The sequence below is a fragment of the Drosophila arizonae genome, chromosome 2, assembly GCF_054131065.1.
Source record: "Drosophila arizonae isolate 15081-1271.41 chromosome 2, UAZ_ARI_1.0, whole genome shotgun sequence".
Classification (NCBI taxonomy): Eukaryota; Metazoa; Arthropoda; class Insecta; order Diptera; family Drosophilidae; genus Drosophila; species Drosophila arizonae.
The window spans coordinates 3,067,508-3,084,848 of NC_142922.1; the positions used below are offsets into that span (position 1 = coordinate 3,067,508).

Below are 17,341 nucleotides of genomic sequence, written 5' to 3' on the forward strand. Positions count from 1 at the left end.
TTTTAATTGTTGCAATGCTACCAAAGTTTTAGAAACGTTCCTCTCTCACGCTCGCTCTCTCTCGCTCGCTCTCTCTCACTCGTTGGCAGGATTAAAGCTACTGTCAGGCCAAAAAGAGTTGCTGGAACAAAAAGGCCGCTGGAATTTTTATATTTCTTCTCTTCACATTCTTTGTTGTTGTTTTTTTTTTTTTTTTTTTTTTTTTTTGGGTGGTTTTTGGACTGTGGTCACTAAGCACCGTTGCCCCAAATGGCGCTGCAACAAAAGCTGCCCCAGGGCATAAATAACTTTTTATACATTTCATATGGTTTTTTACGAAAAGGTCGCGTAGCGGCAAAAAAGTTGACACATTTTAAATTGTATATGAAATAAAATAAATCTCGGCATAATTTCTGTACATTTGCAAATAAAACTGAAACAGCACAAATTCGGCCCCAACTAATTATTTTGTAGTCAAGATGTTCTCCCTGTTTGCCTTTCTTTGTCATTTTTGCAACATTGATTTTCAATTGATTTCGGTTGCTGCTGCTGCTGCTGCTGCTGCTGCTGCTCTCGCCTTTTGTCATAAAAATACTCATCGAAAAATAAAACAAGCTGTTGACTTGCCAAATAGCCGTGAATTATTCCCCCAGGGCGTAGGTGAGCAGGTAAACGGCAATCGCTTAGTTTCTGCCCCCGCTCAGAATTTGCTGAGACAACAAATGTTGTTGTTGTTGTTGTTGTTTTTACTTCTTCTGCTACTCCTTCTGCTCAATACAAACGCCTTGGCATCGCATCGCATCGCATCGCATCCTGTGCTTCTCTCTTGGCCGACAATAACGAGCCGACAGTCGAGAGGCCGAGGCCGTCGAGAGCAGCGCGCCAGCCAGGATATCGTAAAGCGACATACAATCACACATAAAATTTTACAACACGAGGATGTTTTTTATTGCAATGAGTGTGCTCTGCTCGTTCTCGCCTCCATCGACGTGCCGTACCAATCGAGAGCTTAAGTAGCCAATTACTGGAAAGTTCGAATTCCTTTGCCGTCTCTCGTCTTTTTCTGCCGTTTGGATATCAGTCGTTCGATGTCATTTTGGGCCCTTTTGGCCAGTTTGTTAGCGTTAGCAAAACATTTTTTCTATTTAATTAAAATGAATTTACCTTTTCGCTTGGCCCCCATGGCAACCGAGCCAAACGCCGCGCCGCCTCGCGTCGCCAACGGCTGATTTATGGATGGCCAACAATAAATTGCGACGACGGCGACGCCAGCGACGCCTCAGCCTGAAGCAATTTAAATCACGAGCTGCGGTTTTAATTAAAAGGAATTTATTTTGCACTCAACTGCAGATAAAATGCACAGTAGTTGCCCATAGTTCACTCTCCACGCACACACACACACACACACACACAGAGACACACAAATATTTATACACCTGTGAGCGACTTTTCATTATCGATGAAAATGGGTTAAAGGAAACTTGGCATTCGTTTACTTTCGAGGGCGAAAGAGAGAGGAAGACTTTTGGCCATTTCCTAATTATGAACACACCCATTAAAGCAAACCATTTAGCTGGCTGTCATAATTACGGCCTACGCATGTTGTTTGGGCCAGTTGTTGATGGCCAGCTCGGGTTGCCAACTGGTCAGCCGTTCGTCGTGCCAAAGCAGCGGCAGTCAAACGTCTTCGGCTTGGCCTCGTCCCGCTGGCCTCGCTGGCCTTGCTGGCCTCACTGGCCTCACTGGCTAGTTGTTAGGCATCCGATCGGGTTTCCTTATTAGCCAGCAATTAATCATGCGCCTGGTTATAACAAGCGTTCTGTAATTATGCTGTCATATCTGTGAAATGCATTTTCATCTAAGTGTAAATGCATATCGAGGGAAAATTGATAGCCAATAAACGCAGATTAATCATGGAAGTGTGCATGCATAGTTTACGCTTTTAGCCAATGTTGTAAAGGAAAACCGAGGCGCCCATCTCGGGGGTCCACTAAAAGCTCGATATAAATATGAACCAACAGCTAAGAAGGCAGAAAATACCGCACAAGCAAACACACACACACACACACACACATACACATATACAGAAACCGACACACACTCACACGCACACATGAGCATACGGAAATTGTTGGCGATAAATCTCCCATTTACCTTTAAACTCGAAATACGGCGACCAATAGGGGGATGTTGCTTGTGCCTCTGCCAGGGTGTGTGTGTGTGTGAGTGTGTGTTGGTTGACTGCGTCGCTTACAGTTACAGCTCCAGCCCTAAATCCACTAACAAATAAAGGAATAAATTGCCCATAAAAAGGATTTTGCAAATGCCGGCTGCAACTAGAAAGCCCCTCATGTGCTTCGTATTTACAGCTGTGGTGGGACCGTTGTAAATGTAAGTTAACTGATAGTTTTCTTTTTTTATTCGGTTCAAGTAAAACTTGCTTATTTTAATCATAAAATTTCGTAAGTTTGTCTCTATTTTATATTGCATTAAGCTTTTTAGCATTGTTTCTTATGACTTTGGCTTGATCCACTGTAAGTTGATTTGTTAGCTAGTAATTGTATAGAATGCCAAAAGGATTTTCCTATTTTATTCTCTTGTCTGTTATTTAATGCTGCGCGCCAAGGCCTTAAAATTTTAATAATCGATAATTTGTTAGTCGAGCAATGAGTGCTGGTTAACACACTAAGAGCTGGCGCGAACTTTGTAATAGAATAATATAAATAAAATTTTGGAATACAGAGAATACTTAACTATAATATAAAAATAATTCTACAAAATATTAGATTTTTTAAATAATGGAAATTTGTGAACTATTTAAAATTTCAAATAAAACCATAATCAACTGCAAACAATGTGACCAGTAATATATAATTTTTACACGATGAGTATCGATACAAAACAAAACAATCTACTTTTTCACACTACCCACGTTCGGTCACACTGTGCATTTTACCATCATCGCATAAAACTTTGCTTGCAAGTACAGCAAATGTATAATTTACGGCACCATAACAAATATATTTACGCAATTACATTAGAATTTTACAACGCACGTATACTTATGTTATAAAACGACGCGCTAAAAACAATTCGCCTAAAAAGAAAGAAATATTGCTGCTATCGTCTGTGTTGGTGTTCTCACTGGCAGGAACGAAAGGAACGGAACGTGTTTGGTGTTTGGGGCGGACTTGTTTTTTATGCCAGAGCGGAAAAGAGGACGCCGCTGTAACTAACTGTGATTTGGGAAAATATAGCCGCGCGGCTACAGGAGCGCCAAAAGCCTGCCCCAGACCCAGCTCAACCCGATTCGGTTGTGTTAGACTGAGGAAACGGGGGGCGTGCAAAAGTGTGTGTGTGTGTATCTGTTCCATAGAAGAACAAGTTGCAGTTCATTTGTATGAGGTCGCGTGTGTATTGGTGTCTACGGTTCGCTTGTGCTCTGCAGGTGTGCGTGCGTGTTTGTATGTGTTAGTGTGTGTGAGCGCTGTGGTCTTGATGTCTGCGCTTTTTCCCAGACGACGAAGAAGCGAGCACACAGGTGAATTATTGGTGCAATACGCTGTGTTGGCAACAAAGCCCAACGCCAAACGCCAAGCCATCAGAAGACAAACCGAGAATAGTGTAGAAGCGAGCGACTGCAAAAAATGCTGCGTTTTCTAAGTCGTCGCAAGGTGCGCAACAACTATGCGGATAATGCGAGCAACGTGCGGGGCGGCGGCGGTGGCGCTGGTGGAGGCGGTGGGGTCGGCGGCGGCGGTGGCGTCATTGCGAGCAGCAGCGGGTCACAGATTAAGCCCCAACGTATCGCGGTAAACAAAAATAAAATCGACTGCCGTGTTATACTGCTGGACAATACTGACCTTTCCATCGAATTATCGGTGAGTATATAGAATTACATTCCGCTTATCATACTACATACAGCAGGAACATGCATTAGAGGGACGCTGATGCGGTAAAGGGGTGTCTTGTTTTGTTTGCTTAAAGTGGAGTACAAAAATTCAATCACTGCATGCTTGCGTGTGTGTGTGTGTACGTGTGATAAACAGAAAATTTACTGCTGATCAGCGCACATTATTTAAGAACCCCGAAAAAAGAATTTTAAACAAAAACAAACGTGATTAGTTCAGGGCCACACTTGATACTCTGCATTAGAGATGAGCGCGTGACGAGTTGTATATCGTGAAAATGAATCACGCATTTTCCACATTAAAATAAATTTTTAATTCCGCCTTAAGCAAGCTCTAAGATGGTTTCATGTCGTCACACATCTATTAATAATTAGCAAAAAAATTTTTTTTTCTTATATTATCCATACATATATATATACTATTATGTATATTTTCTTATAATTTACTTCATATCTTGATCTTATACGCGACACGCTCACATCTCTACATTGCATGCGATTCCGTGCATTCATAAATTTTAATTAAATATTCATTGATTGCAGAAAAAAGCGCTTGGCAGCTTCCTCTATGAACAGGTCTTCTATGCGCTAGACATCATTGAGAAGGATTACTTCGGGCTGCAGTTTATGGATGCGAATCATGTGAAGCATTGGCTCGATCCCACCAAACCCATCAAGAAGCAAGTGAAAAGTGAGTGTGCAACAATATATATAATCTTATATACATATATGTGTACATTTAAATATTTAATTTCAATTCTAGTTGGACCACCGTATACATTCCGTTTAAAGGTCAAATTCTACTCTTCCGAACCGAATACGCTGCGCGAGGAGCTAACACGATATTTGTTCTTCTTGCAACTGAAACAAGATCTGCTGGAGGGGCGTTTAGACTGTCCGGATGACAAAGCTTCCGAGCTCTGCGCGCTGGCCTTGCAGTGTACGTGATTCCCACTAAGCTGGCAATTGTTGTAGAATATTAACTTAAATACAATGCATACTTGAAAAGTTGAATGGCCACCTTTGCTGTGACCTTTGGTTGGCGCAAAGGTTGACCTAAACGTACAATGGGTTAATGTGTTGCTTTATAGCTATATACTCTCCGATTACGTAAAACACAAATAACTCTATTTCTTTCTTTGCGCCTACAGCGGAATTGGGTGACTACGACGATCAGGTGCATTCCGCAGCTACCGTGTCGGAGTTCCGTTTTGTGCCGGAGCAAACGGAGGATCTGGAGATTGCCATATTAGAGGAGTATAAAACATGCCGTGGCCTTACACCGGCACAGGCGGAGACGGCCTTCCTGAACAAGGCCAAGTGGCTGGACATGTACGGCGTGGATATGCACACTGTGCTGGGCAAAGATAGCTGCGAATACCATCTGGGCCTAACGCCCACTGGGATTCTGGTGTTTGAGCGTGATCAGAAGATTGGCCTCTTCTTCTGGCCCAAGATTAGCAAATTGGATTTTAAGAAAAAGAAGCTTACGCTCATTGTCATTGAAGACGATGACGAGGGTCGCGAGCAAGAGCACACCTTCGTCTTCCGACTGTACAATGAGAAGGCTTGCAAGCATCTGTGGAAGTGCGCCGTGGAGCATCACACCTTCTTCCGTTTGCGGGCGCCTGTTAAGGGACCTTCGGCTCGGCAAAACTTCTTCCGCATGGGCTCGCGCTTCCGTTACTCAGGCCGCACCGAATTCCAGACCACGCAGCAGAGCCGCGCTCGACGCACTGTCCAGTTTGAGCGTAGGCCCTCGCAGCGATTCGCCAGTCGTCAGTCGCACTTGTTGCGCGAGCGTCAAAAGGAGTCGGCCGCAGCTGCCGTAGCTACAGTCAATGCGCGTGCAGCGGCCGCTGCAGCTGCAGCAGCCGCAGGTCCAGCGATGCCAGCTCCATCTGTTATTCCTTCCGTAGCCAGCAATGAGAACAATAATGAAACATTTGACTCGCTAATCTCGGCTGATCCGTTCATCCCCGTCACCCCCTCACCATCCGTTCTGACTGTTATACAAAACTCGGCGATTATTGAGCCAGATGCGGCATGCGGTAGTTCAATTAGCTCGTCTACTAATGCGGGCGCCACCTATCCTTCGCTGGGTCGCAACTCACTTAAATCCAACTTTAGCAATGATGATCCGGCCTACAGCAAGATTGGCTCCATTGGCAAGGCAGCGGGGCTATTGGTGAAGTATGCAAATGAAGATACCTTAACAAATTTTAAGTATAAAAACATTTGTTTTACTTTCCTAGATTGGAGCCAGAGTACACGCCTCCATACTCTCCGAATGCCACTAAGAACTTTGATGAGACGAATCCGTTTAGAAGTGCGGCCACCTCGCATCACGGCAGCTTTGGCAAGGCCTCAATTAGCTCAGGCCAGCTCAGGTGGGTGCCGGAATTGTCGATTGCCTCGTTGTGCCTCTTGTATCGCTTTTGTCTATGCCTTTTGACTAATATACGCATTGTTTTGTATTTCTCACGCATTTCTGTGCTATGTTCTGTATTCTGTGTGTATCATTGTGCAGTGTTAGGAGCGGCTTATCGGATAAAGATAGAGAGCTAGATTCATTACTTAAGTCCATTGTTAAAGATCCATCCCCATCTGTGCTTGCAAACGAAGCCATTAATGATGCTAACAGTATCAGGTAGCGTAAATAATATACATCACTTATCGTAAATGAAAAGCATGTTAAATATCGAATTAACTTTCTACCTCGCTCTGCTCTTAGGGTTACCATCAACAAGACCTTTGACATGGATCACAATACGGAAACACTGAAGCGGCTTTCAAACAACAACGAGAAGCCCAACAATCAAGTGAAGCTAGCCAACGTGGGCGCCAGCGCGTTGCCGCCGGGCAATATCAAGTGCAATATACTTAAGGGTAAGGTTAAGTCCAGTCTTCATGTGATTCAATGGTTGCCTAAAACATGTTTATTTGCTCAGCTCGCGTTGAGGAAGAGCTGGGCGCCAGCGGCGGCAATGCGAAGTTGACCAATCAAATGTTTGTGCCCGCCGCCCACTCGAGCAACAGCACCAGCAACAGCAGCAGCGCCAACATGCACGTGAACAACAATAACAACATAAGCAACAGCAATCACACACATAGCGATGGACCGGATTCCCTGAATGCCACCTACATATCAGTGGTGAGTTGGATAGCAAACCAGTTAGCCCCATGCCATGCACTTATTTCATGCTTTTTCTGTACATTTATTTTTATTTTCTGTTTTATTTACATTCGCTGTGTGCACTTTGTGTTTAATATGTGTACGTGTGTGTATGTGTGTGTGTGCGCGTGTGCTGTGGATGTTGTTATGTTTTCGATGTTTGCTTGGCTTTGTAAACGCTTAAAACACACAAAATAAAAATCAGGGCGGCGATAAGCTGACGCTCAGCATACCGGAACAGAAGCCGACCAGTGGCAGCGGCAGTGGCAGCAGCAGCAGCAACGGCAGTGGCAACGGCAGCAGCAACTCAAGCACCATCAATAGCCACGCTAATGCCCGGGCCAGCAATAACTCACCCTTCAGCAATGCCACCTTCGTGTCGGCCTTTAGCGGGCCACCGACGCCGCCGTCTTCGCTGCCGCCGACAATAAACAATACAAACACCACCAGCATGGCCACCACGGTGACCAGCATTAATACACCCAGCAGTAGCAGCTGCAGCGCCAGTGGCAGTGGCAGCAGCAGCAGCAATACTGCCACGGAGCTGACCGGTGCTACGCCCAGTGGAACTGGCAACTCCTTGCTGAGCAATGCCTCAGCAGCTGAAATACTCATCAATGAAATTTTCATTAACAATATAATAAACAATAATGCGACGGCGAACAGCAAACCGGAGGCCAAAACAAAATCGCCAACAACCAGCGCTGCCGCCACATCAACGCCCAGCGCTGGCACGCTGCTATTTTCGACGCTCAGCGAGCAGGAGCGCTTGGAGACAGAGAAGGCGAATCAGCAGCCCAATCAAAGCGAAGTCGATGCACCATGCACGATGCAAAGCGAAAAGGTTTGGCACCACAACTGAGTTGGGCTCACCATATCTGTTCTTTAACTGGCCTTGCAAACTAACATTTCTGTTTTCATTTCAATATGCACCCACTATTAACCGCCTCTATATGCAAATTATCGATTTAAATATCTGTATGTATGTCTATATATCTAAAACGTTGCTTTATCAACATCCACAGAAGCATGGCAACAATCAGCAGGAGAGCAATCGATTGCCAGCAAATAGTACCAGGGATATGGTCTCACCTTGGCTGGTCTCCTCGGAAATCGTTTCAGCGCCTAAGGGACGTGAGCCGACCATAATACGCAAATCCGTTATTACAACACAGTTGTAATTATTGTTTAAATTTAACAATTTTATAATTGATAAGACTTAATGATCGTATTTATATATATAAGAAGATAGCTATGACAAACCTTAGACAACATTCTTTTAAGCATTCCACGTAGCAGCAACAAGGTTAAAGACAATGAGAGAGCAGGTCCAATCAAAATGAAACTATCAAAACATATTATCGTTAACTGTCCATTAAATGTGCCTTAAATTATATTAACTATATAAATATTAAATGTACGAATACGTCTCGTCTCGTCAGCGAGCAAAGTGTGCTTCAAGAAACAGTGTACTTAAATTTTACATAATGTATTCAACTAAATGATAAGTGTATAGACTGGATTTTTAACCAAGCAAAGTGATGTCTTTCTGCTTAATATACAACGCTCTATATTATAGCTAAGAAAATGTGACAAAAACGTATACATATATATCTATGTATAGATAGTTTTTAAATTGCAGTATTCAAATTAACAAAAGAAACAGAGAAAATGTAACAAAACAAAATGAACAACGAAATTGTCGCAGATTTTGAATTGAATATCAAACTATATCCCTATGCAAATGTATTCAATTTGGAATCTTGTGTCACGCTCATGAGGTTTAAATGACAGCTAACTGAACACCTACTCATATACACATATATATAAATATATCTATATATACATATATACCATATATCAATTGTTAAGTGCAAAGCGAGCATTTCATTTTTTGTATACAACTTTGAAAAGAAAAAAGAAAAACAAATGCATTTTTATAATTAAATGTTTAATAAATGTGCATATACGGAAATAGTATTTTGGGCTTGTTTTTTCAATTAGGCAGGCCATTCCAGGAAGCCACCAGCTGCCATATGACCTGTAATGTTCAAGTGCGCACACACACACACATAAATGTGTGTACGTGTGTGTGTGTGTGTGTACTTGAAATTCCAAGACATTTTCGCAGCAGCCGAGGGTCGCACCATGGCACTGCAATTAGAAGACAGCCGGCAGGCACTGTTTAATGTTGTTTCCAAACGACGACGCCCAATGTCTGCATGAATTTTATTTTCAAGACAAACATCGTAATGTTGTTTCTGTTGTTGCATGTTATATTCACAGAATATTATTTTTAGCCCTCGTCGACGAGGGGGGCGAACGAACAGTTGCATCTGCCTGAATTATGCATGTGTGTGTGTGTGTGTGTGTACTTTGGAACAGCAACGCAAATATATCGCCTGATATATATACACATACATATGTGTATATCCATAGCTAGATATAGTGTGCATTAGCTACACCTTATACTATGGTTGGGGGTGGATGTGCGAAATTACCGTAATTTCCTGCGTGAGCTAAATATAGAACCAATGTACAGAAAAGATCGAGAAAAGAAATCCATGAACAAGATTTTTGCATTTAATTTAAAATGGATGCTATTATTTATTTGTAAACTGTTAAATTTAGATAGTTCTTTTCTTCTCGATTTCTCCATTCGTCATCGGAGCTACACGTCCAATAAATATTAATATAAATATAATACATTTCATTGCTGGCCGATTGAGCGATCAATTGGTTTCTATGTCCGTCTGGTTGGCAGGGCAGCAAGAGGTTTAACTTAAAATTAATCGTTATTAAGCTCTAGGCGCCGGGTAAGCGACGCCGATTTTTGTTTTTGTGTTTGTTTGGTTTTGCTTGTGTTGTGCTGTGATGTGTTGTGTGCGTGTGTGTGTGTTGGCTGTGCTGCTTAGAAGCACTTGCGGTGCACAATGCCGGGGCCGGACTCATCGTACTCCTGCTTGGAGATCCACATCTGCTGGAAGGTCGAGAGGGAGGCCAAGATGGAGCCACCGATCCAGACAGAGTATTTGCGCTCAGGTGGGGCGATGATCTTAATCTTGATGGTGGATGGAGCGAGGGCAGTGATTTCCTTTTGCATACGATCGGCAATACCTGGGTACATGGTGGTGCCGCCGGACATGACAATGTTGGCATACAGATCCTTACGGATATCCACGTCGCACTTCATGATCGAGTTGTAAACGGTCTCGTGGATGCCGCACGATTCCATGCCCAAGAACGAGGGCTGGAACAGAGATTCGGGGCAGCGGAAGCGCTCGTTGCCAATGGTAATGACCTGTCCATCGGGCAACTCGTATGACTTCTCCAGAGATGTGGATGCAGCAGCGGTGGCCATCTCCTGCTCAAAGTCCAGGGCAACATAGCACAGCTTCTCCTTGATATCACGCACGATTTCACGCTCAGCCGTGGTGGTGAACGAGTAGCCACGCTCGGTGAGGATCTTCATCAGATAGTCGGTCAAGTCGCGGCCGGCCAAGTCCAGACGCAGAATGGCATGGGGCAGGGCATAACCTTCATAGATGGGCACGGTGTGGGAGACGCCATCGCCAGAGTCCAGCACAATGCCGGTGGTACGGCCGGAGGCGTACAGGGAGAGCACAGCCTGGATGGCCACATACATGGCGGGAGCGTTGAATGTCTCAAACATGATCTGGGTCATCTTCTCGCGATTGGCCTTGGGGTTGAGCGGCGCCTCAGTGAGCAGCACTGGGTGCTCCTCGGGTGCGACACGCAATTCATTGTAGAAAGTGTGATGCCAGATCTTCTCCATATCATCCCAGTTGGTGATGATGCCGTGCTCGATGGGATATTTCAGAGTGAGGATACCTCTCTTGGACTGCGCCTCATCGCCCACATAGGAATCCTTCTGACCCATGCCAACCATAACGCCCTGATGGCGTGGACGGCCTACAATCGATGGGAAGACGGCGCGGGGCGCATCGTCGCCGGCAAAGCCAGCCTTGCACATACCGGAACCATTGTCCACGACCAATGCGGCAACTTCATCATCACACATCCTGGCGATTAATCTGTCTTACTGCAGGGGAGAGCAGAAGGCGTACGATTAGATAAGTTGAAGTCAAAAGGACAAATTTTTTTTTTTTAATTTTAAAAACTCAACTGTTTTATTATGAATCAATTTTTAATGATTACAAAAATGGACTATTTTTATTTTAAATAATTTCACTAACCGTTTAAGAAAGAAAAAAAGAACTGTAAATTGTATATCAACACTTTCGCTGTAGAACTGCGAGTGGCTGCTGGATTGTAATGAGCTAATATTTATACCATTCGAGCGACCCTCAGTCGAGCAGATTTTTCACACGCATACGAGCGCAAGAGATACACACACAGTTGCACATATGGACAGACATATGCAGCACATGGATGCACATTTCGCTAAAGGGGAAATTTCGAATATCTTTTAAAAATACTCTGTTTTTTTTTTTTTTCTTTCATATTTTTTGTAGAGAGGCCAAAGCAGCCGTCGCTGAGCATAGAGTAAACAAAAATTATTCACACACAAATGCACAAACACACGCACACGCACGCACACACAGATGTATAGAGTCGATCCTCCGTGGAGGCGTCGTAGGCGTATATATATAATTTTTTGTTTTGTCTAATTTTTAATCAACATTTGCACGTTGGTCCAATCCATACATGGGGATGCTTGGAACTCTCTCTCTCTCTCTCTCTCTCTCGTTCTGTACCTCTCTCCCTCTCTGTGTTGCTCTCCCGCTGTCTCTCTCGTTGGGGCACTCGTAATTAGAAAAAAAAAAGAATTTCAAAACAAAACAAAATATTTAAGTATCGAAAATATTCTGTGCTACAATTCGTTGGGCGTTTGCATGTGGGTGTATCTTAGAGGGTGTAGGGTATATGGCGGTGGGCGGGTGGAGATGTAGGTTGATGTTTCGGGATCATAAATATGCAAGTCGAAAATTGTTAATAGTTTTCGCCTTCTACATGTAGGAAATTACAAGTTGAAAAATTATTGAACTATATATATAATTAATAATGTAAAAATAGGAAAATATTTCGATAATTTGTTCGGCAGCTTCATATTCTAGTAGCTCATTATTAACTCGTATGTTTGTTGTTTACACTAAATCTTGAGCGTTTTTTTTTCTTCGTTTTCGGTTTTTTGTTGATGTTATTTTTAAAGGAAAATGAGAAAAAAAAATCAAATATCGTGTGCTCTCACGTTTTTGCATAAGATTCTTTGACGCTGACGCGCAGATACGAATGGAATTCTATTTATAAAAGAATTTTTCAATTCTTAATTTTTACATATTTTTTAAGTTGGCTGCTCTGCGTGTTTGGCTAGATAATACAGGTGCAAACAGTCGACACTAGAGACTAGACGACGTGCTAATACCCTATTATTAATGGTGGTAGAGTTAAGCTCTACTGTAGCTCAAAGATGATTGAATGCTGTTCGTTCGCATTTTGAGAAATTGATTAATTATGTTTATAAATTTATTCAAATATTTATTGTTTACTCAGTGTGGCATCTTAAGGCTGTACTCATAGTGATGTATATTTGCTAAGTCATTTAAAAACTATGTTCGTTAACTATGCATATTCAATAAACTATAACAATTTAATGAACAATTATTTCATAATTAATTGCAGGCTAGTTTCCCCAAGGTTTCAAGTATTTATATTTTTGTATATATTCAATTCATTCTAAATCGAATACTATTTTATAATTCAATGAATATATATGAAGAAAAACTCATTCAGTCAAGCAGATCGCCCGACCGCTTCACTCTATATACGTACATACACGCACACACACACACACACACATAAGCAGCTGATTGAATTGTGTTGTGTTGGCCAGCAACAACAAAAAGATGCCAATTTGATGATACCACAACAAATGTGTTGGTCTAAAAATACAATACTTATAAAAAATTATGAATATATCTATATAGCGTTATATACGTATATATGTATATATATTTATACAATATTTTTGTGTACGGGGCAGTCGGCGCAGTAGGCCACCACCTTTTAAGGATGCATCAGCAAAGGAGGTGACGACGACTAACCACTGTGGGTTGATTAACAAATTTATATAAATAATATAAATAAAAAAAAAAAAAAATATATATATATATATATATATATATATATATATATATATATATATATATATATATATATATATATATATACATATATATAAATTATTAACACATACAAAACAATTAAAAATAAATGAAAAATGAATGGAAAAAGAAATAAATATCATTAGAGTATAAAAATAAATATATATACACACACATAACACATAAATAAATAATTATTAGTTATTCAAAAAAAAAAAAAATAATAATAAAATAAATAAAAAAAAATTAAAAAATTAAAAAAAATTACAATTTATTTTTAAAATTTGAAATAAATTATATTAATAAATCAATAAACGAAAAATCAATGAACAAATACATTAATATATAAATAAAAATAATATGCAAAACAAGTGATTTATTTTTAATCTATATAATTTCTCCATAAGGAAAACAAAATAAGAGCAATATATAAAAATTTCTGAGAAGAAACTAAATACAGATAAAACACAAAAAATTATGTTTTATGGGAATACAATTATTTTGAAGAACCTGAAAACAAAATTCTGTGAATATTCATTCATGCAGAAAATCTTTCTTTATATTTGCTCTGATTTTTTGCTTTGGAGCCACTGTGAAGCGTCGACAACTGCTTGGATTATGACAAGCAGCCGCAACGGCAACGCTGCCGTGCATTCCACGGCAGAATGCAATTTTGTATTTTTAAATTGAATAATGTGCCAAGAAATATGAAATATATATATAATACTATATATGCGCTCTATATGCACACATATATATCTAAACATATTTTTATTTATATGGTATATATTTGAATAAAATTTCTTTGCAATTTGTATAATTTGATCTACGGCACTTCCCCTTGTCAAAAGCTGGCCACACTGACATGTACGTAACATGTCAACAACTGGATGTACGGGGGCGTATGCGTAATATCTTAACTTTTGCGCTGCCGCTTGCCCAAGCGACGGTGCAAAAAGCGTATGGGTCGGAGACGCGTGCGCCACCGCACCACCAGCCAGTAGATGAGCCACTCGAAGGCAACCATAAAGCTGGCCAGCAGCAGGAGAATGCCGGCAAAGGCAAAGGCGCCCTGGAATGCATCCAGGGTCAGGGGTTTAAAGGCATCCTCCTGGACCCTGGCGATCTTCTCCTGTATCATGCGCACCATGTCCAGATCGCGTGCCCACTTCTGCATGTGGCCCGACTCAATGACATGCTGAATCACCGCATTGATGTGGGGCAGCAAATGGAATTTCTTCGGCAGCAGCATGGTCACCGGATAGACATAGAGGGATTCACGTCGGTCGAAACAGTAGAGTTTATTCCGCTCTATGTGGGGATTGTAGAGGGCGTGCTGTCGTGAGACGACCACGGCCAGGTGCTCATTCTCCGTAGCATGGTTGAGGCATTCCACAAGGTTATAGCAGATCTCAAACTTTTCGCGAATGTAGCGGAAGATCTACAGTTAGAGAAAGAAAACGATAGAAGAAATATGAGATATACATAATCAAAATTAAATTGATCACCCACCTCGCCCTCCTTGTTCAGATGTCGCATATTCTCAGAGCTGACCATAATGGTCATGCGTTGGTTGTAGATCTCCCCCATTTCGCTTATCTGGGACTCTGTAGTGGGCGTGGTCAGTGTGCTGATCAGAAAACTCTGATAGGTGTTGCTAAAGAAGAAGGCCAAAAGGAAGCCCATCAGAAAGACCAATCGCAGTGCCACAGACAAAGGTCGAGAGTTCACATTAATTGACTGAGTTAGCAGGATGCCCAGCATGCGCAGGCAGATGGATACATAGTTGTTCTGCTCACTGTGCTGAAAGACGGACAGGTGCTCCGTCAGCAGCGCAACGAGCGAGCTAAAAATAATGAAGAACAATATTAAGAACCAGGCACTCGCATCGAAGCTGGCCAAGAAGTTGAAGAGACTGTGCTTGCGCTTCGCCCTGGCCACGCACCAGGTGAGATCGTCCTGATGGTACGACGTGGAGCTGGAGACAAAATGGCTAGTGCTGGGATCCTCCCCGATGCCGCCAATAATCATTTCAACGCGACTGACCCAATCGAAATATATGTATATTAAGATATTTAGAGCACCCGTATGTCTTATGCCTCACCCCTCGATCAGCAGATTGAACAGATGAAACACATTGCTGCTCTTCTTCTTGAAGTCGATGATCATGTGCAGACGCTGAGCTATGGTCTGCACCAGCTGAAACTCGATGCCATTCAGATTGCTGAAGTCGCCCGTCTCCTCGGCTGCATGGCTCTCTGGACTGTCGCTTTCCAGGTTATAGTCATCAATGCTCTCTTCGTAGGCCTGCTCGCTTTCGTTGGCTGCCGTCTCGGCGCCATAATAGTCCACCTCTGGTGCAGTTGTTTCGGCACTGACAAATATGTATGGCTCCCAGGGACCACGATAAGCGGCTCTAATGGGACAGCCGCTCAGGTCACTTGGGAACTTATCTTCGAATAGAGCGCGAGTGTATTCCTCAATGGAGGCCTCTGGCTGAGCGCGAGCTGTTGCATTGGATGACTCACTGAGGCTATTGATTTCAGCGCTGTTTTCCAAGGCGAATGCCTCCCTAGTCACTTCATCATCTGTTCCATAGTCGGCATTAGTTTCGGCCACAAATTCATCATCTTCGGCTTCTGGCAAACTTCCAGTAACTGCTTTGCCCTCATCTGCATTATCCGCATCATAGCCCGTTTCTTCTTCATCATCTTCGTAATCCTCGCTATCACTGTCAGTGTCCTCATAGCCGCACGCATCCAAGAGGTCGACGACTATCACACGATTTCCACAATTATTATTCGGGTGATACGGAAACACCGTCTTGGAGTAGTAGAAGCTGTTCTCCTCGCTCTGGCCCAGCACATTCACATTGTAGAGCTTGTTGCTAATAAAGGTGAGCAGTATCTCCACCATCAGGTCGGTCAACTCCTCATCCGTCTCCTCTATCGACGCCAAATAGACTACAAACTGTGCCAACGGATTCCAGTTGAGCCTGCGACGCCAGTGGCCGATTGTCTCCTCCAGATCTTCATCATCCAGGTTCTCCACAATGATGAAATAGCATTGCGGCTTCTCATGTAGTAGCTGTAAATCGGACATTGACTCTGGCGTCTCCTGGGGATGAGTCACTTGAATCGTCCACGTGTAGCTCTGGTGATGATTGAGCGCCAGCATCAGCGGGTCCAATATATCGGGAGTGCTCGGAGTGACGCCCACGCAGAGCACGGCGCCGGAGAGTGCATCGCCTGAGTGGAAATACTTTCGCAACAGCGCCGAGACGCATGCCACCTGCGACTTGTCTTCGCTGGGCACCTGCATCAAGTTGAGGCCAAAGCCATGAGAGTCAACTCTGCGAATTGTTAGCTGGAGGAGCAGTAGAGACAGCAGCAGCAGCTGGGCCACATAAGTGGAACCAGCATTAGAGATTCGTAATTGTGGCGTTGACATGCGAGCGACAACTAAATGCGGCACGCCCCAAAGTGGGGCACACCTTGCCTGGCGTCGCGCTTCGAGCCACAAGGGAGTTGCGAGTCCCTCGGTTATTATTATCCAATTACCAATGTTCATTTTCAATTCATGAATGGGGCCTGCGGCAATCCAAAATCATGATAATCTTGGAGAGCTTAACGTTTGCCCATGGCTAGTTTAGTTCATCCGGGCCATCGGCTGATCCATATATGTATGTAGATAATGGCCTGTCGCATATATCAACAGCCGCGTCATTATTATCTAACGGCTGTTCGAGGTGTTCGCTGCTCTCCGATAGTCGTCCTGCCACTCCCAAACATTTCCGTTCACCTCCACTAATGGGCGCTCGTGCTGAAAATGTTTAAATAACTGGATTTTCTAGAGCAACAAAACGAAAAGTAAACTCTGAGCTTGCGATATAAATAAAAGTGCGTGAGCTCAAGAAAAACGACGACGACATCAAATCTGTCAACCTGGAATTCAGTTTTCATATGCGTAAAATTTATGAACGTATTGCAACATTTCGCATAAGAAATGCTTTATAATATTGCCAAGCAGAACGAGTATAATATTTTGGAGTTAGCGGCTAGCAGTTGCCCTGTCGAATAAATAGAGGAAGAGAGAGAGAGAGAGAGAGAGAGAGAGAGAGAGAGAGAGAGT

At 42.8% G+C, this 17,341-nt stretch overlaps 3 protein-coding genes across 5 annotated transcripts; 1 reads left to right on the forward strand and 2 right to left on the reverse strand.

The window, feature by feature from the left end:
• Positions 1 to 2,890: 2,890 nt before the first annotated feature.
• Positions 2,891 to 11,128, forward strand: yrt (erythrocyte membrane protein band 4.1-like yurt). 3 transcript variants are annotated; one of them, XM_018018327.2, is made up of 10 exons: positions 2,891 to 3,860; positions 4,433 to 4,580; positions 4,653 to 4,829; positions 5,041 to 6,082; positions 6,145 to 6,279; positions 6,420 to 6,539; positions 6,624 to 6,778; positions 6,841 to 7,043; positions 7,270 to 7,908; positions 8,090 to 11,128. In XM_018018327.2, the coding sequence occupies exons 1-10, from the start codon at positions 3,627 to 3,629 to the stop codon at positions 8,243 to 8,245; spliced, it is 3,009 nt and encodes a 1,002-aa protein (XP_017873816.1). In that variant the 5' UTR covers positions 2,891 to 3,626; the 3' UTR covers positions 8,246 to 11,128. The 3 variants fall into 3 exon arrangements, with proteins under 3 accessions (XP_017873816.1, XP_017873817.1, XP_017873818.1); XM_018018328.2 differs by lacking the exon at positions 6,420 to 6,539; XM_018018329.2 differs by lacking the exon at positions 7,270 to 7,908 and having other exon boundaries at positions 2,892 to 3,860.
• On the reverse strand, positions 9,639 to 11,106 carry Act87E (Actin 87E). The gene has a single exon (XM_018018333.2). The coding sequence runs from the start codon at positions 11,104 to 11,106 to the stop codon at positions 9,976 to 9,978; it is 1,131 nt and encodes a 376-aa protein (XP_017873822.1). The 3' UTR covers positions 9,639 to 9,975.
• A 2,598-nt stretch (positions 11,129 to 13,726) lies between the features above and the next one.
• Positions 13,727 to 16,660, reverse strand: Ir87a (Ionotropic receptor 87a). The gene is given in 2 exon segments (XM_089462001.1): positions 13,727 to 14,651; positions 14,723 to 16,660. Coding segments are annotated over 2 exon segments (2,463 nt in total). The 3' UTR covers positions 13,727 to 14,126.
• Between the last annotated feature and the right edge of the window lie 681 nt (positions 16,661 to 17,341).

Bases quoted from the DNA above. Each gene is read 5' to 3' on its own strand.
- yrt (XM_018018327.2), top strand. From the start codon at position 3,627: ATGCTGCGTTTTCTAAGTCGTCGCAAGGTGCGCAACAACTATGCGGAT. The intron at 6,540-6,623 runs GTAGCGTAAATA...CTCTGCTCTTAG, and splicing joins AATGATGCTAACAGTATCAG to GGTTACCATCAACAAGACCT. The intron at 6,779-6,840 runs GTAAGGTTAAGT...TTATTTGCTCAG, and splicing joins CAAGTGCAATATACTTAAGG to CTCGCGTTGAGGAAGAGCTG.
- Act87E (XM_018018333.2), bottom strand. From the start codon at position 11,106: ATGTGTGATGATGAAGTTGCCGCATTGGTCGTGGACAATGGTTCCGGT.